General features: G+C 43.2%; 1 protein-coding gene and 2 pseudogenes across 1 annotated transcript in view; 2 read left to right on the top strand and 1 right to left on the bottom strand.

Annotated features, from left to right (window-relative positions):
• Nucleotides 1–6,766: 6,766 nt before the first annotated feature.
• Slc30a7 (solute carrier family 30 member 7) overlaps nt 6,767–26,561 on the bottom strand; it is a 65,229-nt gene continuing 45,434 nt past the window's right edge. Inside the window, exons 9-11 of the mRNA XM_021157960.2 lie at nt 23,652–23,742; nt 20,900–21,049; nt 6,767–14,390 (exon numbers count right to left, since the gene is read on the bottom strand). Coding sequence (XP_021013619.1) covers nt 14,343–14,390; nt 20,900–21,049; nt 23,652–23,742 — 289 coding nt within the window. The 3' untranslated portion in view covers nt 6,767–14,342. The remainder of the gene's footprint in view (nt 14,391–20,899; nt 21,050–23,651; nt 23,743–26,561) is intronic.
• LOC115029058 (protein SGT1 homolog pseudogene) lies at nt 10,251–10,969 on the top strand (annotated as a pseudogene).
• On the top strand, nt 10,993–11,999 carry LOC110291911 (ETS-related transcription factor Elf-1 pseudogene; annotated as a pseudogene).

The following is a 26,561-nucleotide window of genomic DNA, read 5'->3' as shown; positions in this document are numbered from 1 at the left end:
TTGTTTCTCAGCTTGGCAAACCTGCATGTAATTTAACCTCAATATAAATGAGTTGAAAAATGAAAACTTCACCAGTACTAAGAGATGATCAGTGCTGGAGTCTACTGTCGTGGAATCCAGGATTAAGACAGAGACCGGAGAAAGGAGTGCACACTTGGTGTTTCTTTAGCAGTTGAGCTCTTTACTGGCTTTGGCTGTCTTGAAGTTTGGTCTCGATTTGCTTTTGCTCTTGCAGTGCTGGGGTAAAGGAAGTTTGATCACACAGCTTTGGCCTTGTGTGTGCTAGGCAAGGATTTTACCATGCTGTTGTACCATAGCTAGGTGTCAGTGTATCAACAGAATGATTCAGTGAAACGCCTTGATAGTAACAGTGCTGACACCAAGAGTTCTTTCTCTCTGTCCCTTTGCCCTTTGCCCTTTGCCCTAACTGTTTGAAACCAGTGATCTATTCTTCTTCAAGAGCTTTGCCTTTTTGAGAATGTCAAAAATATGAGACTGGCTTCCATAAGCGCGGTGTTCTGGATATTCATGCAGACTGTTCCAGGTATCAAGAGTGTGTCCCCTTTTTACTGGTTAGTAGAGGTCTCCGCCATGGAGAGACTGCAGTTTGTTTACCCAGTGATCATCTAAGAGATATCGGAGTTCTACAACCTACTTTTTAGTAGTCATGATAATTGTTAAAGCATTCACATCGAAGCTTTTGTGTGGTTGTTGTAGAAGAGATACCCACGAATGGGATTTCTGGCTCAGATGATAGTAATACATTTACTTCTGTAGGAAACTACCTGTTTACTGGCCTAGCAAGATACTGTTGGCGCACTAGTGACATGACCATTATAGGGATAACCAATCACTTTCGGACTGGATTTAAGGCCTGCTCCACAGGAGAAACAGATCCGGGGAGCTCAGACATTCCAGGAGTGAATCTGCCACTATTTGCTAAATAGGTACAGCATCAAAGTACATTCTAAGTGGCTATTTCTATACCCACAGGCAAGTGTAACTCTCAGGTCTCCTCAGACAAAAGCCCTTGTGTAGTGCATGGTTAATACAGAGATTCGCCACTGGCCAAAGTGTGAAGACACGTATGTGTGGAGTTCTCAGCCATACATGGGACATCTGTATTATACAACCACCCTGCCAAGGCTTAGGGAACGTAGAGAAAGAGGGAGCAAAAACATTATTCAAAGAGCCAGAGATAGGAAAGGATCAGAGAGAAACTGTCTTTTAGACATAAGCACTGGACCTCTGAGTTTGTGGCAGCTGTGGGCAACCTTCCAGCATGGACCGGAGAGAAGCAGATAAGCCCTCACCCCAGCTTAAGAGTGATCGGATAGCCTTGGCCGACCAGAGGAGGGAGACTGAGTTTATCTAGGAGTGTAGTTTCTGGTGGGTTGCCCATGCTCCAGTAGGAACAACATACCATACAAATTAGACTCTGGTTATAAAAGAGGCAAACAGAAGGCAAGCTGGGAAGGGTTGTGGTGAATATCCACAGGAGCTGAAGGTGCAGAGCGGGAGCCAAAGGTGATCAAATACATTGTATGCATTTATGCAATGCTGAAAAATTAGTATATTTTTCATTGTGAAGATCAGTCTAGTTGCATAACGGAATGCCTAGAGCATTGGATGTGTGGTCAAATGTTAAATACATGTTGAGTGTATTGAGGGTATTTACAAAAGATCCACTGAAGGAGGGAACCCTATCCTCAATATGGACAGTACCGTAAACCTGAGGTCAAGACCAAACAACAATGGGGAAAGGAGAAAGCAGAATACTCCAACACCAGCATCTTCCTCTCTTTTTCCAATCCACAAGAGGTGAGCAACCCACCCCAGCCACCAAGGATAAGGAGCTGGTTCTGCCACAGCGCCACCACACCGTGTAAGCCAAATAAAACCAGCCCCTTCGTTACATTGCAATGACGAGAGTGACTTAACACCGCCCAAATGACCTCCAAACTGGCCTTTTCTTTCTGTGTTCTCAAGTATCACAGGACAGCTCTGGAGAGACTGACTGCCTGTCTTCCTCTCCCCAAACACTGCTAGCGGAAGACTAGATGGAAGGTTGTTTATAAAGGATGTAATTTGCCACCCTCTCAGATCACAGACTGTAGTAAAATGCAACTTCAACTCAGTTCCTGTCTGCCCACTGCCTTTTGGAGACAGGTGGCACAGCGCCCCACCCTTTTGACCTTTTTAGTTTTGGGGCAAATGTTAAAAAGAGGGAGTGTGCTTCCCTTGGCTTCTTTTTGAAGCTGTTTGCTTTCTAGCTCCTCCGCTTTTCCCGTACATGATAGTAAAACCTTACTGGCACCTTACTGGCACTGCAGTGAGGCCTGTCCGTGGGAGTTTGACTGCAAGTCTTCCATATGGTGTGGATAGTCTGGAGTTTATCCCATGTGGGAAGTATACAGCCATTCTTCAAATATCTCTTGCACTGAATGCTTTATCCTCTTTCTTGATCTCTGATGAATCTGAGAATAGGAGTGACGGACATTGCTGTCCCACAGTCGCTGAGCTGTGTTCTGTTTCTGTGGTTTCGTTCTTGAAGTGGTTTTTGTGTTCTGAATGGGTAACTTTTCCTGATCTGTCTTCATGGTTATTGACTCTTGCTTCTTCTATACTGCTATTGAGTTCATTTGATATGCTTTTAAATTTTTGCTTATTGTCCTGAATTTTCATCTTTAAAAAATTTTTTTTTTGATGTGCATATGTGTGCAGCTGTATGAGTTATCTGTAGGAGATTATAGGGACAGAAAAGGATGTTGGATCTGCTAGAACTGGAGTTACAAACCACTCTGAAGCCATCCTATAGGAACCAGTATGGATCCTCTTGAAGAACAGTAGCTGTTAGCCACAGAGCAAGCTCAGCCCTAATCTCCAATTTCTTTCATTAGTCTTTATTGCAGGGTTATTTGTTATTGTGCAGTTGTGGGTTTTCAATAGTGGTTACATCAAGATCTTTATTAGCTTACTCCAAAGCTCATGTGGTTACAGCACTTGGTCAACTCACCTGGACGTTCTGAATATCATATATTAGGTCCTAAGTCTTCTAAAACTCTGGTGAAGTCAGCCTTTCTGTTCTCAGAAGCAAGCAACGTGGTGAAGGGCAGGGTGTGAGTGCTTGTCTGTCCCGTCTGTACACTGGTCAAAGACCGCAGGTCTGGCCCCGTGTAGTTTGTTCTACTTAGACTAGAACTTGGGGAGTTGGATAGGGCTTTTATAGTTTGCTAAGTAGGATCAACATCAAAGCATTAATGAGTTGAAGGTGATCCTTGGGGTTCATAAATTACTCACATGGTTCTTCTGGGCTCTGTGCCCCTCAGTCTCCCCCTACCCCACGGTACCCGGGGCTCCCTTTCCCCATCCCCAGCCAGGAGCCCGGCAGTCTCACTATTCTTCAGTTCATCATTTCCCGAGTGGGACTGCACCCTCACCTGTGCAGCAGAGACATTTCCCGAGTGGGACTGCACCCTCACCTGTGCAGCAGAGACATTTCCCGAGTGGGACTGCGCCCTCACCTGTGCAGCAGAGACAGAGATTAGTTGTCTTTTTGAAGCCATAGCTTTTCCAATAAAATCTAAAATCTGCTCTTTCCAGGAGTTGACGCTTCTGTTGGTTTCCGTAGCTTCTGGCTATCAACCACCACAGTGCTGTGTCCGACAAGTCTCAAGCTAACGGATGTGTTAACTTAGCCTTCTGGAGTCTTCCTAAGCCAATGTGACCTTTATACTAATTACTCGTCAGGGGAAGTAACATGACGTAGAGAATTCTTCCTGTAAAGTCGAACATGGTGAGCTAGCTCACTGCCTAGGGTGAGGACGTGAGGCTATCACATTGTCCCTATTTTACTTAAAAATTTAGATGATCACATTTATAAAAGTTAAAAAAAAATGGCAAAGTTGTAATTATAATTGCCATGAAACTGTATCTATGCTTACAGAGAAATATGATTCTATTTATAAAATGTTACACTTTAAAATATAATATCCCTTGCCAAATTTAGGAAATGTCATTTGGAATGCTTTTAGCTTTGTATTGTCTTATTTTTAATCTTTAAAAAAATCTTTTTTGATGTGTATATGTGTGCAACTGTGTGTTATCTGTAGACCACAGGGACAGAAAAGGATGTTTGATCGGCTGGTTTTAAGTTTAGCAATAGCTGGCTTATAAACAAAAGAAGGTTCATCTTAGTAATTTATTCAATACTACTTTCAAAGATTTAAATTTCCCATTAAAACATTTTTTCGTGTTGGGTGTATGTATGTATGTATGCATGCATGTATGTATATAAAGTATATGCTTACATGTGGAAGCCAGAGGACACTGGGTCCTTTGACCCAATTATCCAATTATTCCTTTGAGACAGTCTCTCACTGAACTTGGAGCTAGTTTGGTGTTTAATGAACCCCAGCGACCCTCGTCTGTGCTGGCATTCTAGCCACCAGTGGGCCACGCCCAGGTTTTTACGTGGATCCTGGGATCTGAACTCATGACAGTGTGCTTGTCCAGCAAACCTTTTATCCACCAAGCTATCTCTCCAGCTTGGTTTTTCTTTTTCTTTTTTATCCATAGATTTTGGCTTCCTACCGTGCTGGGCTGTATCCTTCTAGTGGTATGGATTCATCAAGTTCCTAGATATACTTGTCTATTTAAATGTCGGTGACACAAGCAAGCATGAATTTCACGGTAGACTTATACTTATTTTAATGTGTATGGTTGTTGTCTTGTACACACGTCTGTGTACCACATGCATGCAGTACCCATGGTGGCCAGAAGAGGTCACCAGCTTCACCGAGACTGAAGTTACACGTGGTTGTGAGCTGGGTGTGGGGAACTGAGCATTGATCCTTTGGAAGAGGATCACTGGTAGATTTTTTTTTTTTTTTTTAAAGCTTGGAGATAGGGCCAGTTGAACTGACAGTGTTCAAAAGAACCATCAAAAATGTTGACTATTTTTTTGCTTGTCCATCGTCATTGTTTCTCCAGTCTAGGTGAAAAGCGTGTTTATTGCTACCCTGTGAGAAGTACAACAAGATTACACAACACAAACATTTAAGTTTCCATGGGGGTTGGAGAAGTAGCTCAGGGTTAAGAGCATTGGCTGCCCTACTCTTCTAAAGGGTCTGAGGTGAAATCCCAGGGCCTACATTGGCTTACAACTACCTATAAAGGGGTTCAGTGCCCCCTTCTGGTGTATAGGCAAAGCACTTGTATATATAAACAAACCCTTAGCTGGACCTGGTACATTCAGCAGGCAGAGACAAAGGCAGAGAGGCAGGTGGATCCCTATGAGGCCAGCCTGGTCTACATAGTGAATTCCAGGACAGCCACCTGTTTAAAAAAAAAAAAAAAATCAAAAAAATCCTAGAGTTCATAGGAAGTTGTGTTGTGGCAGCACTATATACCAAGGATTTATACACCCCCTACCAATCAAACCAAGAATGTAGGTTCAGAGTTTAAAACAAGAAAGTAATAATGATTATTTCCAGATTAGACTAAAAAAACTTAGACGTGGGCAGTGAGAAAAAGAACCAACGTTCTGAGCTAGAGAATGCAATTGCTCGGGGAAGCTCACCTTGGCAGCCAAGGTAACACAGGCAGGCTTCTGGGGAAGGAAGCAGACTCCTTTAAAAAGCAAGATTGCTATAGCACTGAACTGTAGTAAATGACTTGTGTCAACCCATGTGAGAGACGAAAAGGTTGTAGCAACTTGACAGGCCACTGTGGCCTTGGACTCAGAGGCTGATTCTAGGAAACAGACAGGCAGACCTTCCCTGACCTAGCCAGTCACCGTGCAGCGAACGGCAGAGCCAGCGAGGCGAGCAGGAGGGCTGTAGAGCAAGCGGAAGACCAGCCCAGCAGATTGCTCATGGTCCCAGCCTGCCCAGGGCCAGGTCTTTCTCTGGTGGTGGAAGGGGCTGAAGCAGACATGGCAAAGCTAAGCATGGTCCAGGTCGGAAAATGAGCAATACTCAAAGGCGATCCTGTTTTTAGTCAAGTCCAGGAAGCCAGTAATATTCCTGGGAAGGAAAAGGTGATTTCAGAAGATTGGAAAGGAAGGGTCCGGACTTGGTGCTGGGAGGCTAAGGAAGGGGGTAGTGGTGTTTCAATTTCAAGGATTCTATAAGGAATTCTGCATTAAACAGTCACTCCAGAGCAATTTGGATGGGAGGATTTTATTTCTGTTCTGACTTTGTATGTTGGCAAAACATGTACAAAACTGACCAAACAGAAGTGAAACCAGAGTACTGGGAGCTGTGCAATCTCAGACAGAATAAGCACATATCCACTCTGAAAATGCGGGGAGGCAGCCGAGGCTGTAGCTACAGGACGGGCAAGACTGACAATTGAGGCTGTCCTGATAGGATTCCCTTTGACAAGATGGCATGAGAGTTTTCTGGAAGAGAATTTTTTCATCTTAAAAATTATTTATTTACATTGGACTGGCCTCAAACTCACAGGTGCCCACCTGCCTATACCTCCTTGGCATTGAGATTAAAGATGTAGACCATCACACTTGGAAGGGTCATGTATACTGGTGTCATATGCAGGGTCAGCTTCATGTCACATAGGTCATCCATAGAGAGTGGGATAAGCACAATTCAACGCTAGTGGGAATCTCAAAAAGGAACACACCCTAAATGGATTTGAACTAAAGGAAGAGGCTCTGGGCAATGGAAAGACACCTTAGCATCTCTCCTCTGAGAATTCTGTAAGTGTTCTTTTTGGTCCATTCAACTCAAGAATCATGACTCAGGAAGACTTTTACACAGAGATTTAATTGAAAACAAAATTTCAATACAGCTGTTTATGATCATTTTAAAATACACTGCGGTTAAACAAAATACATATGTCAATGTGTGCAAGTAGAAAAGGTGAAAGCTACATTGTGGGTTTACTGTAGTGCATGTGGGCAAGTCATAACTGTTCATGGCAGCATTTTCAAACCATCCAAGTTTTATATGTGACATTCCCAACCTAGCCTTGTAATGTAAACATTTTTAGAACTGTTTTGAGGCATCATCTTCATCAAGGAACCAACCCCAGTCCAGAATTGGCCATATGTTTTTCAACCATTACAGGCAGGGAAGTGAAGTGCTGAGCGGGTGGGTTCAGGAAGATGAGATTGGGGACATTTTCAGTCACATTGTTTCCACATTAGGGGAGAAAATATAGACAACATATTTGAAGGGAAACAAGACAAGGAAAGTTAAGTGTATTTGAGGGACATTTAGATCACGTAATACCCATGTGTTTTCATTAGAAGCACCTTCAAGAAATACCTCTGAAAGAGTTCTGAATGACAAAATATCCAGGGAGAGTTGACAGTCCTTAAAGAAACAGCAATATGGCAATTCTCCACCCAAACAATCCGCAGCATGGCTGTACACAGTCCAGAGGGTCACAGTACACAGGCTCGGTTGTGCCAAATCCCAACAACGTGGACAGTGGAGAGCAGACTGAGTAACTCAGTACCTCGGGGGAAAGGACAAAGTCAACAGAAGACCGGTCTGTACAGAAATACCAGAACTGCCAAGTATGCTTTCTGCAGTGAGCTCCGGCTTCAGTTTGTGTCTGCTACTCTCTGCTAAGAGTTCCTGGTAACTATTTCATGAGAATCTTAACATACCCCAAGGAGTGGGGGTATAAAAGCATATGTAACCATTGTTTTAGTTTTTCATGCTTTCCAACATCATAATCAGAATTACAAATTCATGTTCAAAGCTGTGGGAAGGCACAGGCTTCTATTTATGAAGTAGATTTCTTCTATTGACAAGGTTTAAGTAAAACACAGTGTTGTAAATCAGATACTACTTAAAGCTGAACATGGATCTGTGCGTCTTGGCAGGTGATGCCCCCCCCCCCACGATGGTCTTGAGGGCAGGCACTCTGTTCTTCACGCTGGCGCAGTCAGTCAGTGAGCAACTCTACCATGACTTCCAGTGAAAGTTTCCCCTAACTGCCTTTTAGAGGGATGGAAGGAGCACTAGTGCCATTTCCCCCAGCATGGGCTTGGATCCGTGACCAAGTTACAAAGCAAACATCGTACAGCACAGGAGGAAACAGTTTGGGGGCAGTTTGTCAGTATCCCCATAGCAATGGCATCACTAGTATCCACTGACTTTCCAGAAGCCTAACCAGATCAGCCACAGCTTCTTGGATCTTCAAAGTGTTGCTGACGGGCTTTTAAAAACAGTCACTAGAAAAGACTGCATTGCTACTGTACCACAGGCTTTCCCCAGATAAGGATTCCTTCTCCGTGCTATGAGGATCACAAACTAGATTTTAAGATGCTGTCAATCATAAAACCATGCAAAATTCTCTTTATAAAAATGTGAGTGAGAAGCTGAGCAAAGCCACTTAAGTACCTGGATATATCAATACTTAGCACAGGAGACCTACCTTGTTTTCTGTGTTATCTGCAGTTAGGAAATGGCTAAATATAAACCAAAGATGAGTGCATCGCTGAAGCCCCACCTATTTGACATTTCAATGGAACTGCTACACCTCTCTGTTACATTTCTGCGAACACTCCTGATAGGCAGTCTTTCACTTTGTCTTGATTCTAAGTTAGATTTGAATCACTAAGGTGGCCTCTGGAAATCACTTCCTAAGAATGCTTCATGGAACTGAATGTTCTTCAGAGAATAAAAGAATTCTACTGCACCCCTGCTAGGATTCTTATGAATTGGAAAATAACGTGTTTCAACAATGGTGACTTTTTGTAGAAAGAAAAAGAAAAGCTTAACTTGGCCAAGGTAATGCATTTACAGAGTCAAAGGCACCTAATGTTTGCAGTTCTGATTACAACTTCAAAAATATACCTGACTGAAATAAAAGACGTGCTCCATACATCTACTGTCTCATTTTCCACAGCTCTGAAAAGTTTTAAAGTAAAAACACTGTCCAGTGACTGAAAAAGTATGTCACGCAGGGCTGAAATGGCATGACTGGTGAACCAGCCTGATATCCAAAAGGAACCAGTTTATAACATCTAAGCAAAATTAGGAAAGGAAGCCAGCATTAAATGGACTGAGCGTGGGCAATTAATAAAAATTTACTCCCAACTACAAAGTATCTAGAGAACATATTTTTCTTTTTTCAAGTCAAGAACACTGGTTTTGGAAGAAAAAAATTACTATAATTTATTCCACAACAAATACTTTGGAAATAATCCAAATTTAATTATACACGAGAAATGAGACAACATTGCATATCTAAAGTGCCTTAATGAACCAAAACTAGAGGTCAGAGTTCTTTATTTACAAGCCACATTTAGTCACATTTACAGAATGGCAATGTCACACGAGAGCAGCACAGTACAGTGTAAAGAACTCTCGACTGGATGATCACATTTGAGCCTCGGCTTTGCTGCCGCCACTGATCCCTGGAATTTTACGGTCTCTCACCTGACACTGAGAGGTGGAAGCACAGCGCTCCCAGCAGCCTTTGCTCAGGTGTGAAGTTCTATCTTAAACAATGTGGTACTCTCAAATCCCAGCATCCTACCCCAGGTTGGTTCCCATGTTACCATCGTAGAATCATGACAGTTCTCACCAGCTACACTGGGGGTTAGCGATGCGGCTGCTCTATAGAGGCACAGGGACATGACAGTATTTTGGTTCCTGGTACATATTTGTAGGTTCTTAAGTACCTAGATAAGGAGAAATCAAAATGATATCTGTGGCCATGTTCTTATGCCACCACTGCAGAAGAGGGTGGTGACAGAAAGGGAAAAGTAGCCTATACATGCTAGATACTGTCCTCCAGAAAGACAGACAGACAGGCTTCAAAAGGAGGAAGCTGGACTTAGGTCAAGTTGTTCATCAAGTAGTACAATGGATTTTTAAAAATATACCGAGCTGGGGATGCTTAGCTGGTAAGGTAAACTTTTGCGGAACAATGTAGGCTTGTTATTCAGAGGAAAAAAAAACTTTGGTTATTCATAGACTGGCAACTGTACACTCAAATTGGCTTTTTGTTTGGTAACAATATTAGCCTAATGTTAGGAGTATTTGAAATTTATTTTATTACCATAATCAGATGGTTTTTCTTAGTAAAACCACCTGCTAGTAATACATCTGTATGGAGAATACTAAAAGACAAGCTTTTCTTTTCTGTGAAAAGTGTTTCTGTTGACATTTAAAAAAAAAAAACAAAAACATACAGCCCCTCCTGGGTGGTGGCGGAGCTGGTAACCAAGGTAGAAAACACCCAGGCTGAAGCTTTCATGACTCCTAGGGATGGCGGCAGCTGCAGCAGGACCTGCATCATCCCAGCAGCTTTTCCAGAGCTTCTCAGATGCTCTGCTCGACGGGGACCCCTAGGCAGCGTTAGAGGAGCTGAGTAAGGCTTTGGAACAGAATCCCGATGACGCACAGTGTAACTGTCAGCGAGCTTATTGTCATATTCTTCTTGGGAAATACCGTGATGGCATTGCCGATGTAAAGAAGTCTCTTGAACTCAATCCAAATAATTTCACTGCTATCCTGAGGAAAGGGATATGTGAATACCATGACAAAGACTACGCTTCTGCCTTAGACACATGTGCAGAAGGACAGAAATTAGATAGTACAGGTACAAATCTGGACATCTGGATTAAAAGATGCCAAGAGATTCAGAATGGATCAGAATCTGAAGTGTCTGCATCTCAGAGGACCCAGTCAATAACCAAGTATGACCGAAGAATTGCAAGCAATCATTACACTTATGATCGAGAATGTTCGGAAGGATGATGTGCGTGTGGGATTTTCAGGAAGAAAGTTGTCTGCTTGGGTGAAAATTCCTTCTGGAGAAGACTCCAGAAGGAATTTTGAAAGTGAGGTGGCTTCACCCTATAATAGCAGAACAGAGTACATTTAAAGTATTTCTTCCAACCAAGCTTGGCGACCCGGCTCTATTCCTGTTGTTACTGTGGAACATGTTCCTGGTGCTGATATTTTCAATAGTTATGCTGGCCTAGCCCGTGTGGAAGAGCCTAATGACATGATTACTGAGAGCTCATTGGATGTTGCTAAAGAAGAAATCACAGACGATGGCCATGACGACATCACCCTTACAGTTGAGAATTCTTGTCATAATGGAGATGAAACAATTGAGACCATTGAGGCTGCCAAAGCACTCCTCAATATAGATTCTCCCAGCCCTCCTGTACTGGATGAAAAGCGAATCAATAATAATATAGCTAGCTCCTCTGAAGAAGACATCGTTGCCCCAATCACCCATGTGTCCATCACATTAGATGGGATTCCTGAGGTGATGGAAACTTAGCAAGTGCAAGAGACAAATGCAGACTCCCCAGGAGCCTCCTCCCGAGCAGCCTAAAAGAAAGAAAGGAAGAAAAACAAAACCACCTCGGCCAGATTCCCCAGTGACTGCACCAAATATATCTGTGAAAAAGAAAAATAAAGATGGGAAGGGAAACAATTTACCTTTGGGAGTTTTTAACTGGCTCTGCTTCAAGACACGGCTACCTGTCCTAATTACATCAAATGGACGCAGCAAGAAAAGGGCATTTTTAAGCTGGTCGATACTATAGCCGTGTCTAGATTGTGGGGGAAGCACAAAAACAAACCTGACGTGAACTACAAGACCATGGGGAGAGTACTCAGGTACTATTACCAAAGAGGTATTCTCGCAAAAGTGAAAGGTCAGCGCTTGGTGTATCAGTTTAAAGAGATGCCAAACGATCTTATATATGCCAACAACCACATTAACTTGGAATCAAGCAAACCGATTAAGAGTATCTTCAAGCCCAGGAATTAAAAGGAGGGGCCGCTACAATTCTAAAGCCGGGGAATTCTAAAGCTGCAAAACCCAAAGATCCGGTGGAAGTTGGACAGCCTTCAGAAGTTCTGAGGACAGTGAAGCCCTCACAGGCTCCCTATCCTACCCAGCTCTTCCGGACTGCTCGAGCTGTCCCAGAAGAGGCAACCACAGCCAGCACCATGCAGGAGGAAGCAGCAAATTCTTCAGTTCCAAGTATTAGGTGAGGAACAGTAACCAGGGCGCATGGCCATGGGAGGGCATCGCTGCTAGTGGGGCAGGATGCAGAAGGCAGAGTGTTTGGTCAACATTGTTTCAGGAGCAAAATTATATCAGTTTTCTAAAAAAAAAAAAATACATACAGGTATGCCTACATTTAATTAAGCAAAAAATGTTAAAGCCAACCGGATAAATGGCAAGCTCTTGGAACAAAGTGCAAAATCAGTTTCACATCAGACGTATTCTATGCCTCATCAAAGGGACCAGCAACGCTCATGGGTTTGTGCACTGAGCGCCTCATTAAACAGAATGATACATTTTGACAAAAACTTCACTTAGAACTAAGAGCCCAGTGGAAAGCAGATTTGGTAAATTTCAGGCACAGCATACAACACCACACATACAACGCCAACAATTGCCAGGATTGGCTTGTGACACGTCCCTCACATCTGGAGTCTCTGCCTTCATCTAGACCTTCATCTTCAGCAGTATGCCCCAAGCCACAGACTATTGTGGGGTATATAGAACAGAAATGAAAACGGAGGACAGCATCAGGACCATTCCATTTGCACTTGCCCTCCTGAAAGACTACAGCACTTGTTTCAGTCAAACACAATCTACTGCAGGGAATCTTAGTGTTAGAACTGCCTGCCAGAAAGCAAATAGGCTTTGAAATTACTGCTTGATTTACAAAAAAGGGCACAACGGACATTGTGTGGCATTCTACCGCCGCTTAGCGCGGTATAGCTCTGCTAATGCATAAATTGTGGGTCAGAAACAGCAGGAAGGTACTTGAAAACTCAGTCACATATCAACAGTAACTTCTGCCACCTTCCTGATAGAGTGCCTGTCACTGATCTACACTCTTAATATTTTTGCATGGCAAGGTTTTTAAATTTTTGCTAACAAAATCAATTTACTTAAACTAAAGTAAATATTTATTGTGATAAGTGAAGTACAATATGAAAATGTTCACCCAAATTGCTTATCCTCAGAAAACACCAAGAATACTTGAGTGTTAAACACCTGTCATCTCAAATTTATTTGTAATTTATGCCAGGGTCTCTGTGTGTAGCCCTGGCTGTGCTGGAACTTACTATGTAGATGAGGGTAGCCTTGAACTCACAGAGATCGCCTGACTCTGCCTCCTGAGTCAAAAGTGGATCACCACTTTTGCTGGAGTTAAAAGTGTGGCTCACCATGCCAGTCACAATTACACTTCTCATATACCCAGGACCCTGGAAAATCAACCATTGTAAGACGCCGTGTGAGGATTTTTTTTTTTTTTTTGTCACCAAATTGCTTTCTAGTAAGAATAGTTCATCCTCAATCAAATGCTGTCCTAGACTTCCTGGAAGTAATTTGTATTTGTGCAAACAAAACCAGAGAGCCACACTGTGCTAGGTGGCCCTGGAGGATATGAAGACATAAGATGGCCCTGGCACCACTCTTTCTGCCACCCAGGTGCTCTTTCTTGTCTTTAACAGAATCTAAACAGGCAAGGAGAACTACTGGAAAATTTACCATAGACAGGTGAAGGTTTTCATAGAAATCTGTGATGTAGCAGATGGTTTACGTCTAAATAAGTTCTTCTAATGTATTTGCATTTTTGAAAATAGGCTACAAAGTAACTTAATGTGATAAATGGATTTTTTTATAAAGCAAAATAAATCTATGTTGGAAATACACAAAGACAATTATGTATGTTGCTAGCAAGTCATATTTTCTACAAATTACAGAATACCCATTTTTAAAAAAACATACACATGACCTTTGATGGTACATTTCTATGCTGGCAAATATATTTCTGATACAAAGGCACTTTGAAAACCCAATATGGTTTGGTTCGTAAGTTTGCAAGGTACAAACAATTTTTACAAACGTATGATTACACTGAAGAACGTCAACAACTGTGACATTACATAGAAAACAGACTTCTTTTTGTAAAAACAACACTGGTTTTATGGGAATAAAAGCAGTGGTTTCCAGCAGCTTTAGTGAAGACATTCAGAAGGTTGAAGGTCCCCAGTCTGAATTTCTCACTGGCTGGGTGGGATAATAAGGATGGGGTGAGTGTGATCAGCAAGAAGCCTCAAAAAGATAACCCAATACCCTAGAACGAACCCAGAACCCTCAGCAGTCAGAATGGCTTGAAGGGAAAGCACACAGGCAGCAGTCTGGGCAGGATCCGGCTGTGACCCTGCGCTCCAGCACGCGGCTGACTCTACCTGCGTCCTTGGTGCTTCTGAGTTGTAGTGGTCGTGTCTCTGTTTCAGAGCACTGGGTAGTACAATGCTTTGGACTGCACAGTACTGGGAAAGTTTGGTCCTCAATCAGTTTCCTTCCTTTGACTACATTGCCGCAAAGTCAATCTGTACATAAAGCTGTCTCACTCCAGCCTGGAAAGTTAGAAAGAAAAATTACAACATCAAACCTGAAAACCTGAAACAGATGAACATTCTAGAAAAGTGGTAGGAAAGCAAACAACACCTCATTTGTCTTTACAAATGGAAATATTTTTGTCTTTTGCTTCTAAGAAACTATCCATTTTCATTGTAAGTCGTCAAACTACTACAGGAAACTAAAATCTGTGTCATTAGCCACATGCCCTGCGCATGCACCCTTAGATGGGGTTATTTATGTGCTGCCCTTGTTAGAGGACACGACAGTGCTGGATTAGGCAGCCACCCATTCAAACCTCCGAAATAATTATACAAGCCCAGAACTTGACCACTTTACGTGTGTCTCCATCATTTTGAACCTACCCTAGCCACAGTCAGCTCCTTTCTAGATTTTGTCAATGCCCCTTGCCTGGCTTTCACATTTCTGGTTATTCTTAGTATAGCTAGAATAGTAAGTACCCTGGGTGCTCCTCACTGTTTACCAGTTGATCTTGCTTAGTCCTCCATGGCACCATGATGCCACGGAATGTAGCTCCTGCCCTCCAGTGTGCTCAGTGTTGCTCCCCACCCTTTATTTATTCCCTCAGCTATGCTACCCTCCTGTGAGCGCCTTATGGTGGCCACAGGACATTCCTGTCACACTGCATCCAGATATCAGGGCCGAGGACAGCCATTATACAATTCATTCACATCTTAATCCGACAATACTTATTTTTGCATTTACTGTTTTCCAAGCAATAGTCTCTCACCTAAGAATACAAAAGACAGGGAAGAAGATATTTTAGGAAACTGCCTTGTTTTCAGAGTTCATATTCTATCAGGGGCCTGGAGAGGAAGAGGTAATGAAGAAGAGAATGTCGGATGGTGAGAGCATAGAGGAAACACAGGCATACTGCTTAAGAGGAGGCAGATTTCACAGACACCCCAGCCTTCTCCTCTGTCACTCTTATCCAAACACCTGCACACTGTCAAGTCAGCGTATGAGCGCTACACTCTGGAAGCACCTACACTGTCCCTTCACATCATAAAGATTTACTGATTCAATGTGATTATAATTTATGTTCTTCTCCTATAATGTAATCTCTCCAAGAGAAATATATTTGCCTTCTTTTACATTCCAGATGCCCAGAACCTTCAGTAATATCTGACACACAGCACGTGGTCAATAGATATTACTGAATGAACTAAAATCCTAATAATTTCTTTCTTTCAACCAAAAACTACTTTTAACTAGAAATGAGAGGGGGAGAGAAAAAAACAAACAAGATTGCTCTTGCCAATACTTTACAAGGAGAAACGCTCAGTGGCGGACAAGAGGTTTCAATATGACCGTATGATAGCAGTTGTTGGGCTCCTCAAAACACCCATTTCTATTATGGATTATTTTTTCTGGAACTCAGGGGGCAGGGTTCTGTGCATTACTGATGGATGCATGAGATAGTTTTAGGATTTAGCTAGCTTTAGGACCCGAGACAGCCTAGGTTGTCAGGACAAAAAAAAAAAAAACCAAAAACCAAAAACCAAAAACCAAAAAACAAACCAGCCTTTTGCCTCTCCCCCAATAGCCTTCCTACAGCAAGCCACAACATTTGTTACTTAACTTGCAGAAACCTGAACTGGTTACTACTTTGGCTGACAGACTCTGGAGAAGAACATAGCATTTATTTGCTCTTTTCCTATACATTAAAACCAAAGCTGAGGTTTCCTCACTGTGAAGCAATGTTGATTAACTCAGCCATATCAATTTGCAGGAGTTTTGTATGTATTATCTAATACTTAACAAGAGTAGGCACTGTTGTCGAGATCCTGTGTGAATGTATGAGAAAAAAAATTCACACCCTACAAAGGCTGCTACTATAAATTATTCTGATTTATTACAAGTATATGATTTGATTAACTCAGTCCAGATGGCCCTGAAATGACTGAGGAATTAACTATTCTGAAAAATTCTTATCCATGTAATCTTAATGGAAAATAAAAAATATTCCACAAACATATTGTACAATATCTTTTCTTTTTAAACAAAATTGCTAATGCAAGTTAAATGGGCAAACAGTTGGGCTCCTTTTATTGCCTGCCATTTTCCTTACCCCAGTGCTAACATAACGTGGGGAACACAGTAATAAGGAATGAGTAGCCCAAGGCGATGAGAAGGAAAGAGAGAAACAAAGGGGCTAGATAAATTATCTTTGCATAATCATGAGTTAATTACTCAAACTGGTATCAGTCTCTCCTGGGGATAGCAGCTTTCCGCCAAAGCTCCATCCAACAGCAAAGATAAAGAAGCCATGTGAGAAGTCATTTGCTATATCCACCTGTCCCAGTAGAGATGGGCAGCTTGGTTCTCCAAATCCTAGTGTTCATTTCAATTTCCTTCAAAGTAAAGAGAAAGCCAAATTTCCTACTCCCTGATACAAAGAATCTAGAGTTGAGTCACAGGCAAGCATGGCAGCTATCCCAGAAGTCTACCGCCTCAGTAGTCCACAGCTTTTTGAACGGGAAAGGTAATTAGTTATTTTAACCTTTCTAAGTTCACTGCCCCTGCCTCCACCCCAAAAGTTAGCCTGGTACTGCAGGCTTGGGCTATCACCAAGCAATATTCATTGTTGTGCAAAGAAGTTACAGTTAGAAAACAGTCGGGAATATGACTATAGAAATTGTTGTTTTACTTGTATTTTCTATGGGCCAAAGCCATACATGTTTTTGTTTGACATTTTTTGACGGAACATGTTAATCTTTATCACTTTAGAATGCAAAGGAGGGGCTAGAGAGATGGCCCAGAGATCACGAGCACCAGAGGAGTCATGTTCAATTAGCATCCACATGGCAGCTCACAACTATCTGTAACTCCAGTTCCAGAGGCCTTCTTGTGGCCTCTGCTGACACCAGGCACACATATGGTGCACAGACATACATGCAGGCAAAACACCCACACACACAAACATTTTTTAAAATGTTGAATGAAGTCGTGTAAAACCATCTTACTTTTCCATGAAAGAGACTACAGAATTAATGAGATGTCACTAACCATGACTGAATTAGAAGTCAAGAATAACAATATACCAGGCTATCATGGTGCCCCTGTGATCTCAGTGCTCCAGAAGCAGAAGCAGGGGCAGGAGGATTGCAACTTTGAAGCTGCCCTAGCTACAGAACAACTTCAAGGCTAGCCTGGGCTACCTAGTGAGACAGTGGGAAAAACCAAGAACTGAGGACACAGTCAGTGTTTACCTAGCATCCCCAGACCACCACCACCAAAACCAAAACATAATAATAATATAAGGAAAGAAGACAGATCTGTTTTCTTTCTTGGAACCCACCCTGTGGTAACTGATCCATTAATTCAATGCTGTCGCAGTACCTGTCACTGTCAGGAGGCGCCAGCATTGCTGCTGCTGCTGCAAGCCCTGTCACCACCACCAAGGAGTCAACGAGCACTGACACTCTACAGTGTAATGTACAAAACAAACCTAGGGGTGCAGAAGACCCAGGGCTGTCAATCAGCCTCCTGAACGTTAGGTACATACGACAAAGAAAGATAAGAGAAAGATGGCCAAGAAAGTGTCTGCTGAGCAGGCAAGCAAAATCAATACTCAGTGAACACTAAAGCCCATTACAAAAAGGTTAAAAACAAGTTGGCAAGGGTAGAAAACCAGAAAGGAAGCCAGAGAAGGGGAGACGACCCTTTCTTCTGTGTGTATCCCTCAAGCAGACAATACAGGCCTGAATGAGCCACTGGTCAGTCAAAGGGAGGGCTTCTGAACACAGGAGGCTGGAGGAGGCAGAGGTTTCTGTAACTTAGAGACTCTGACTTGTGTTTGGGAGGAGGCTTTTTAATTCCTTCCTGGATATAACTGCTCACTTCTATTTTGAGGTCAGAGAACAGAGCACAAAAGGCAGAAGCAGGAAGCCAGGGGCTCAGGATGCTGGGGGCTTAGGACTTAGCAGGCACCATGGGGAGAGAGAGCAGGGACAGGGAAATGAAGGAGGGCTCTGCCAGGAGAGAGTGTGGAGGAGGTCTGGCTGTCTTCTGTGCTCTGGGTAACCAAGTAGCATAATGAACCCCAGGCATATTCTAGATCTCTGAATATATTTAAGACTTTTTTCTTCAAACATCACTTCTAACGAAACAGAGCATATTTAAAAATTCCAGGTTGTAAATATAACTGTGAAGTATACCGTGAAAAGATTAACAAGTGATCATGGCCAGTTTAAAACAAAACCTTGGACCACTGAATTGCTTTCTAACCCCGAGCCTCACTTTCTGTTCTGTTTCTAAGTAAACACAAAAAACAAACTTTCCATCCCTCTAGGTATCAACTGGTAATTTCGCAATTACCAGTGTAATTAGGTGTAAATGAGGAAGACTCACAAGAAAACCCAGGGCTTGAGCACTAGACTACACCTAGCTGGTATCCCCGGGAGCCTGAGCACCCGAGTGACTGTGGCAGCTCCTTTCCCACACTTCACGCCTGTACACAAGCCCATTTCTTTAGCTCCTTGAAAGAAATGAGTGACCTGGAAAATGGAATGACAGAGGATGATGGCCCAGAGTTCTAAAGTCACCACAGACTTGGCATCCGAGTACTAAATAATAGAACCTTACAACTTTCTATTTTCCATTTCTCTCAATTTAAAGTCACTTTAATAGACAATTTCTTTAACCAAAGCCCATGGCTTCCATTCTTAGGGTCAGCTGTAAGGAAGACAAGCAAAGCTCAACAAATGCAGAAGAGACTCAGCAGGAGTTCTCCTTCTTTAGAACCAAGACCAGAAACTTTCAATATGAGAAAGCATCGGTGTATTTAAAAATCTGATCTAGTTACTTCTATATCTGTTCATTTTGTGTGGTTGCTTGGGGAGGTCAGGAGTCAATTCTCTCTTCCTATCCCTGAGGTCAGGTCCCCAGGCTTGCCAGCAAGGTACTTCACCTGCTGAGACATTTCACTGACCTAAGGGTCATGATTTTTTCCCCTCCAAAACAACAAAAAACAGTAAGTGAGAGGTTTCAACTTGATAAATGAGAGTTATGAGTAAGATGTAACTTAAAATACGAAGTAATTTAACAATTTACATTTCATGAAATGAAATTTGTTACAGAAAGCCCTGATATTTACTCATGCAACAAGAACATTGCAGAAAAAGAAATAAATTATTTAAATGTCCTATTCTGGTGTGTGAGAACTAAAATAGATTAAAATCATTAGGCGTAGGAATAAAAGTTATTTTAGAGATGTGACCATGCCCCCTTGCTCTCCTGTGTGTGGTGGGGAACGCATTTGAGTATTCTCAGTTAGCCTCAAAGGACTCTCTGGTAGCCATAAGGAATGGAATCAACTAGTCAGGACCTTAGCTGATAAAAAAGGCTGAAAATATTCAATGCCCAAATACAGTTTCTGAAACAGATGAGGCAGCTGAAGGAACTTTAATATTTCCTGCTTCTAAAATCCAGGTTTGTACCTCAGGAGGCCTCCCTGTGGTCCGAGATTACAGTCCAAGCAGCCCCGGGCAGACAGTGGCTGCTAGCACAGGTCGCAGGGTAGGAAGCACATTCCTTTCACTGGGAAAACTGACTGAGTGGCAAAGCCATTAGCATCAGGGTGCTCATGAGTCCCAGGAGGCCCAGAGGAGGTCCAGAAAACCCACAGGAGGCCCACAGGAGGCTCATAGGAGGCCCAAAGGAGGCCCACAGGAGGCTTATAGGAGGCCCACAGGAGGCCCAGAAGACCCACAGGAGGCATACAGGAAGCCCAGGAGACCCACAGGAGTCCCAGGAGGCCCACAGGAGGCCCACAGAAGCCCCACTTCGAGGGCAGCAGCAGCACTAGGGGAAGTCATAGGATGAGGGAGGGCAGTAGTCTGGAGAAGGCAGCCTGCAGGTTACTGCCACATTGTTCTCCTTGGCCCCTGAAACATGGAGTCCGTATGAGAAGAATTCAGACATACTGCCTGGGCCTCCAAGGTTTCATTATGAAAGCCACGGTGATACACACTTATATAGATGAGTCACATTTATATACTGTGTCTTCTCAGAAAGCTGCTAAAATTCCAAACAAGTAGAATCAGCGCATAGTATTAACTGCATCAAAGAGTAGGATTATGTAAATCCTAATTAACATTATATCTGTCAGTAATTCATTCATAAGCAACCTAAGCATGTGTGTCTCTCATCAGGAGGCAGAATCTCTCATTTATGTAATGCCTTGAACTTAACTAGACTGCGTATTCTATTCATGTCTGAAGATGTGAAGGCAGAGAAAGAGAAATATGTACGTAGTGACATATGTAACAGCAAAATAATTCTGCTTAGAGGAATGTTTAGACTCCATCCAACAATACTAACTAAAATAGAAGGCCTAGGTCAAGTCTAAGCTTGACTCAGCTGACTGAGAGCATTTCCTCCTTTACTTTAGTAGCTTCTGTATCTGATGTGTTATAGGATTTTTAAAGCTAGCAAGATACAGGGGAATACACGTTTCTTAAAAGAGATTTCTAACAAGTCATACCTGAGTAAAAATATTATGTGTTTGGCTTAAGATCCACCTGGCGTCAGCATCAGGGGCTACGACGAGCTTCAAGGTTCCCACGTAAACATCAGAACAGAGTGTCCAGAAGTGCTGCTCTTGCAAGTTGTAAACTCCTTGTAACTGTTGCACCTGAAACACCAGGCAGACATCAGCATGGAGAACAAGCCGCTTCCCACCCAAATACAATTATGACGGGAGACAGAAAGGTGGACTCGACCACCTACTTAGAAGGACAAATGCCTATGGAGTACTCAGTGTGTTCCAGGTGACCCTGAGACAGGTTAGGGTCAGAGAATGAACGAACACTTATCGGAAGTTCTAATTTTAATATATCAGTCAGAGCAGTGCAGGCAAGCTATGGAGCTAGAAAAGAGGATAAACCAGGCCACAGAAGTGAGGGGAGGGAAAGGACGGAAATCAACACATGCTTGGAAATGAGAGAACTCGTTATACAGAAAAGGCTCCTGGAGAAAAGATTAAGAGGCTAGAGGGACATTTGATCTGTCTGTCTATCTACCTGTCTGTCTGTCTATCTATCTATCTATCTATCTATCTATCTATCTATCTATCTATCTATCTATCTATCATAAAGACACAATTTTGAGTACAAACGCAGAATGGATTTTGTAAATGGAAGAAATGGTTATTTTTCAGCTCCACAAACTCTGTTTCTGGTTCTTCACCCTGTGCTCTGGATCTGGAGGTGAACACAGAGCTGAGAGAACAGACATGCCCTCTGCCACTGTCCTACCACAGCCATCTCAATGCTGCAGACGCTCTCCCATCCTCAGCACACACACACACACACACACACACACACACACACACACCGCCCTGAGAGCCCAACCCGGGGCCTGCACATGCTGGCTAGCACTCTACCCCTGAGCTACTTCCTTGGTCTGACTTGAAATCCTTCAGTTCTCATCAGTGTCCACCATTCCAAAGGTGCTACTTAGCTGGCCTTCTCCCTAAACGCCTGTTTGGTATTTCAATTTTAATGCATTACAAACAGAATCTTACTTTGGAGTAACTCCCTATTCTCACCCTTTCCTCCCTAGTCTCAGCCTCAACAGCTGAGTATACCTCAACAGCATTCTATATACCAACCTGTGAGACAACACCCTTCCCCTTCACTAATGCAACCCACCTCCAAAACTACACCTCAAATGTCTTTTGCCTCCGTCTTGCTGCCAATGACAGTTGTCTCGGGCGGCTTTTCCCAAAACGTGTTCTCCACATAGGACAGTCACGTTACATAGGACAGTCACGTTAAAGCACAAGAGTCACTGTGTTCCAGGGCTTCCCACTGAGTGGGAGTGATGGAGTCTGAGTCTCTTCGGATGACCAAGCCCTCCGAACATCTGGCCCCTGCCTCCTCTCCAATCACTTTCCCTTTACTTATCATGCTGCAGCCACACAACCTGTTTTGCTGTTCTCCAGATACACTAAATTAGTTCTAGCCATAGCTGCCTCACATTAGCGGTTTTCTTTTTGCCTGTAACATTGTTCTCGGGGATTTGAGGATTTGTACATGGCTGGACACTTGTGTCCTCGGGGTTTCAGTTTCCTTGGCTATGGCTCCCTTGCTGAGTCTGACAGCCGTCCATATCGACCTTGCTCTCATTTCCTCTTACCGCATCCCTGACACTCCCTCACTATCAACAGGACCAAGCATTGAATTTGTCCCAGCCAGGCTGTGAGCACCACCATGTCTCCAGTACTGTGCAAGAGAATCTGACACACAGTGGATGCCAGAAAGACAAAACAAATACAACGTAACAAACAAAAACCATCCGGAAGGCTGGAGAGATGGTTCTCGGTTAAGAACACTGTAGCTCTTCAGAGAACTGGAGCTGAGTTCCCAGCACCCACATCAGGCAGCTCACAACTTCCTGTGACTCTAGCTCCAGGGGCTCTGACCCACTTCTGTGCTCAACAGTACCCACACACAGGTGGCATACATACACGGACACACACATACACATAAATAAAATACATATTTTTAATTACATTGATATAGCAGTTTGAATGAGAATGGTCCCCCAGAGGCTCATATATAGGTGTGTCTAGGCCCATATAGGTGAATGCTTAGTCACCAGGGTGTGTGATCGATTAGGAGGCGTGGCCTAGTTGGAGGAGGTATGGCGCTGTTGGAAGAAGGATATCACTGGGAGTTGGCTTTGAGGTTTTAAGCCGTTTGTGTGTGTGTGTCTGTGTGTGTGTCTGTCTGTCTGTCTGTCTGTCTGTCTGTCTCTCTCTCTCTCTCTCTCTCTCTCTGGACAGGATGTAGATCTCAACTGCTGTTCCCGTGCTATGCCCGCCTGCATGCCACCATGCTCCTTACTATAACAATAACAGACTAACCCTCTGAACGGGATGCAAGCCCCAATTAAATAAACTCTTCATTTATAAGAGTTGCCTTCCTCACGGTGTTTCCTTACAGCAACAAAACTGACTAAGACAGCTGAATATAGACTTATTTCATCTGTTAACCAAACTCTATGCTTTTTAACAGCTCAATTTCTAGATGAAGACGGTGTATACATTTCCCTTAGTAAAGTTCAATATTTTTCTAATGAATTCACTTGGGCATATACAAATGATACTCATGGTCACGATGCAATCTTGAAAGAAAGATTAAATTATATTTACATGCTACCCATATTTATGAAAGATGAAACCTTAACAGTTTGGAAAAAAACATTATAATCCAATGCTTTGCACAACTTACCCTCTGATAGCACTGGGGAAGCGTATTTTCCAACGAGGGAGGAGTTCTTTGCATTAATATTCCAATAGACTCTCTTAAAAGTGGAATAACACTAAGAGGGGGAAAACAACTTTATTAAGCCACATTTTAACAATCTCTGTTTGCAAGATGGTAATAATATACTTCTTTAAAGAACAGAATACAATTATTTAGAATTTCAGAAAACAATACTCAACTGGTCTTTGTTCTACATTTCTCACAGAATTAGTAAGCTATTAAAGTAAAGGAGCCGGAGAGCCTATGTCTATTAATATAGTGTTAATCCATCCACTGTTTCTTAATCGGTTATTTACCAGTCATAGTTCTAAAAAGTGTGTGTGTGTGTGTGTGTGTGTGTGTGTGTGTGTGTGTGTGGCGTATTGATGCGCCTGTGCTCTGGGTACCCAGGAAGTATGACGAGGGCTTCAGATCCTAGGCTGTGTGTGAGTCTGCAGTCATCTAATAAAGAAGCTGGGCACTAAATCCTGGTCCTCCGCACGAGCAAGTGCTCGTAACCACAGAGCCCATCCCCCAGCCCTGCACACCACAAGATTCATTCTTTAAAAGTGAGAGTAGGCCGTTTACTCCCACAGATGAGTGAGGGCACCTCGAAGAATGGAGAGCAAAGGCTGGCCCAGGAGATTACCACCTAATGCTCAAATTACTGCTTTAGGCTATTTGGATGACTGTACACAAGCTTGTAGCAGCACAGTGGTTAGGGTGGTGGCTAGTGCAGTGGCCATGGAATCCAGCTAGATACAAGATTCACCTAGAAGCCAATGTGCTTTCAGCTTTAACAGCCTGACATCAGAATACCTAAGGAAGGTCCATGTCTAAAGGTCTGCAAAGCTCTGCAGGTGATTCGAGGAAGCCAGAGGGTGACACTCTGCTCAGCTCTTGGCTATAGACTGAGGGTTGAGGTCAGAAACAGCTTCAGTGCCTTTCACAACTGAAGCCACTGCACACTTTTAGTTTTATGCAGTCTCTAAATGTCAAATATAAAATCCTCGTGGGAACAGCTACAGGAGGGGACTTCGGGAATTCGTGCCTTCGATCCCTCAGCCCCTCACAGAAGAGTCAAAGTGGAACTGTGCCTTAAGGATTGATTCATGCTGTCTCTGAGACATGAGAGAAAGAAACACTAATGCAGACCAAAAGGAACAGGGGCTCACCATCGCATTCACAACTGTGCCTAAAGGATTCGTGATATCTTTGCCAGGTGAGAAGGAAGTGCAGCTACTAATGCGTACTAATGCGGACCAAAAGGACAGGGGCATTGTCTTGCTCACCATCATATTCCCAAGGAGGCCTAGTAAAGTGCTGGTCACCCAGTGTGCCCGTGATAAGTGCTGGCTGAATGACTGAAAGATACAGATACCAGGCATTTTAGAATCTAGATTAAAGAAAAGGATACAGAAAAAGAATTAGAAGTCTATTTCCAACTTTTAAGTATAGGCTGGTTCTTGACTAAAGAAGAATAGCAATGGGAACAAAGACAGAGGAGAGCTAAACAGGCAGGAACAACTGGTGTCTTACAGTAGAGCGAGACACCATGACAGCCAGGTTGAGGGCAAGGCTAGATTACTAAAGGATGGAGACAAGGTAGCAGCAAGGATGACAATTTCAACAATGACAGGAGTCAAAAACATTTGTTTAGTAAGACAGCAATAAGAACCAAGACTTAAACATCACCTGTGACTCCTTCTTAGCCTGAATAGCCGTGTGCTCTATGAATTAAATCGCTGTCCTGACACCTGCTTGTTACCTAGTTCACCCTGCTGCACAGCCACAGTGATTTCCAGATCCTCCACCGGGATTACAGTAGCCTCCTAAGTGTTCCCAGGTATCTAATCTTACAGCCTTCGAGTCCACATGCTAGGCAGCTTCAAAGATGGCTCCCAAGCCCCTTAGGATTCACGTTCCCATGTGTCTTCACTCTAAACTGTTTAGGTTAGACAGAGACCTAACAACTTAGTACTGACAGGCACTGGGTAGGACAAGTGGTGAACTGCTGTTTCCTGATCAGCATCCAGACTCTGGCTTCCGCCCTCACTCCCTCTTGCTGGCTCACAGCTGCCATTCTGTGAGCTCCTGTACAAGAGGCCCATGGGCAAGAGAAGAAGGGACACCTCAGAGCAACCAGAATCCAGCCCATCGGACCCACGGCTCCAGGGAGTCTACAGGTGCCTTCTTCCTCAGCTTGACCCTGCAGTGACTGCAGCCTGGACTGACAACTTGATTGCTGCCTTGTGAGAACTCTGTCAGCTGTGCCCACAGCCTCCTGAGCTACAGAGACTGGATGATAATAATGTATACTCGCTACTAGGTTTCTGTGGGATTTGTGTATGAATCTATAGAGCGCTGAGGCTAACCCACGTAAAACAAGCACTTGATCCTATCTGTTCCCTACTAAAGGCTGGGCCAAAGCTCTCCACTTCCTAAGGGATGAAATGTAAGCTCGTTAACGTGGTACTGTTTTGGGGGGAGAGGATAGAGGTCTCTAATCTCCTCTACCTTTCCTTCCTCTCAATCCCTGCTCCATAATTTCATTTCTTTCAAGCTTTGGCTAATACTATAATCTCTGCCTAGAACATTCTTAAGTGGGCCTTTTGTTCCCTTAAACCTCAACTCTGCCTTCCTTTGGGGGTATATTTCCTGATTACTAACTGTCCTCTGGATGATGAGATGTCCACTCTCTGCTCCTATAAAGCATGGATGATGTGGGGCATGGGGCACATGCCTGCAATCCCTGCACTCTAAGGCTCAGGCCAATGTGGGCTGGGGAAACACTGTCTCAAAAAAGAGGGGAAAATTAATGGGATCTATAGAATTATTATATTGCAAAATCATCAAATTGTTTATATATATATATATATATATACACACACATAC

This window comes from Mus caroli, unplaced genomic scaffold, assembly GCF_978045245.1.
Source record: "Mus caroli unplaced genomic scaffold, Mus_caroli_1 scaffold_3, whole genome shotgun sequence".
Taxonomy (NCBI): Eukaryota; Metazoa; Chordata; class Mammalia; order Rodentia; family Muridae; genus Mus; species Mus caroli.
Note: the sequence above shows the minus strand (reverse complement) of the source record. Positions and strands in the feature narration are given on the sequence as shown.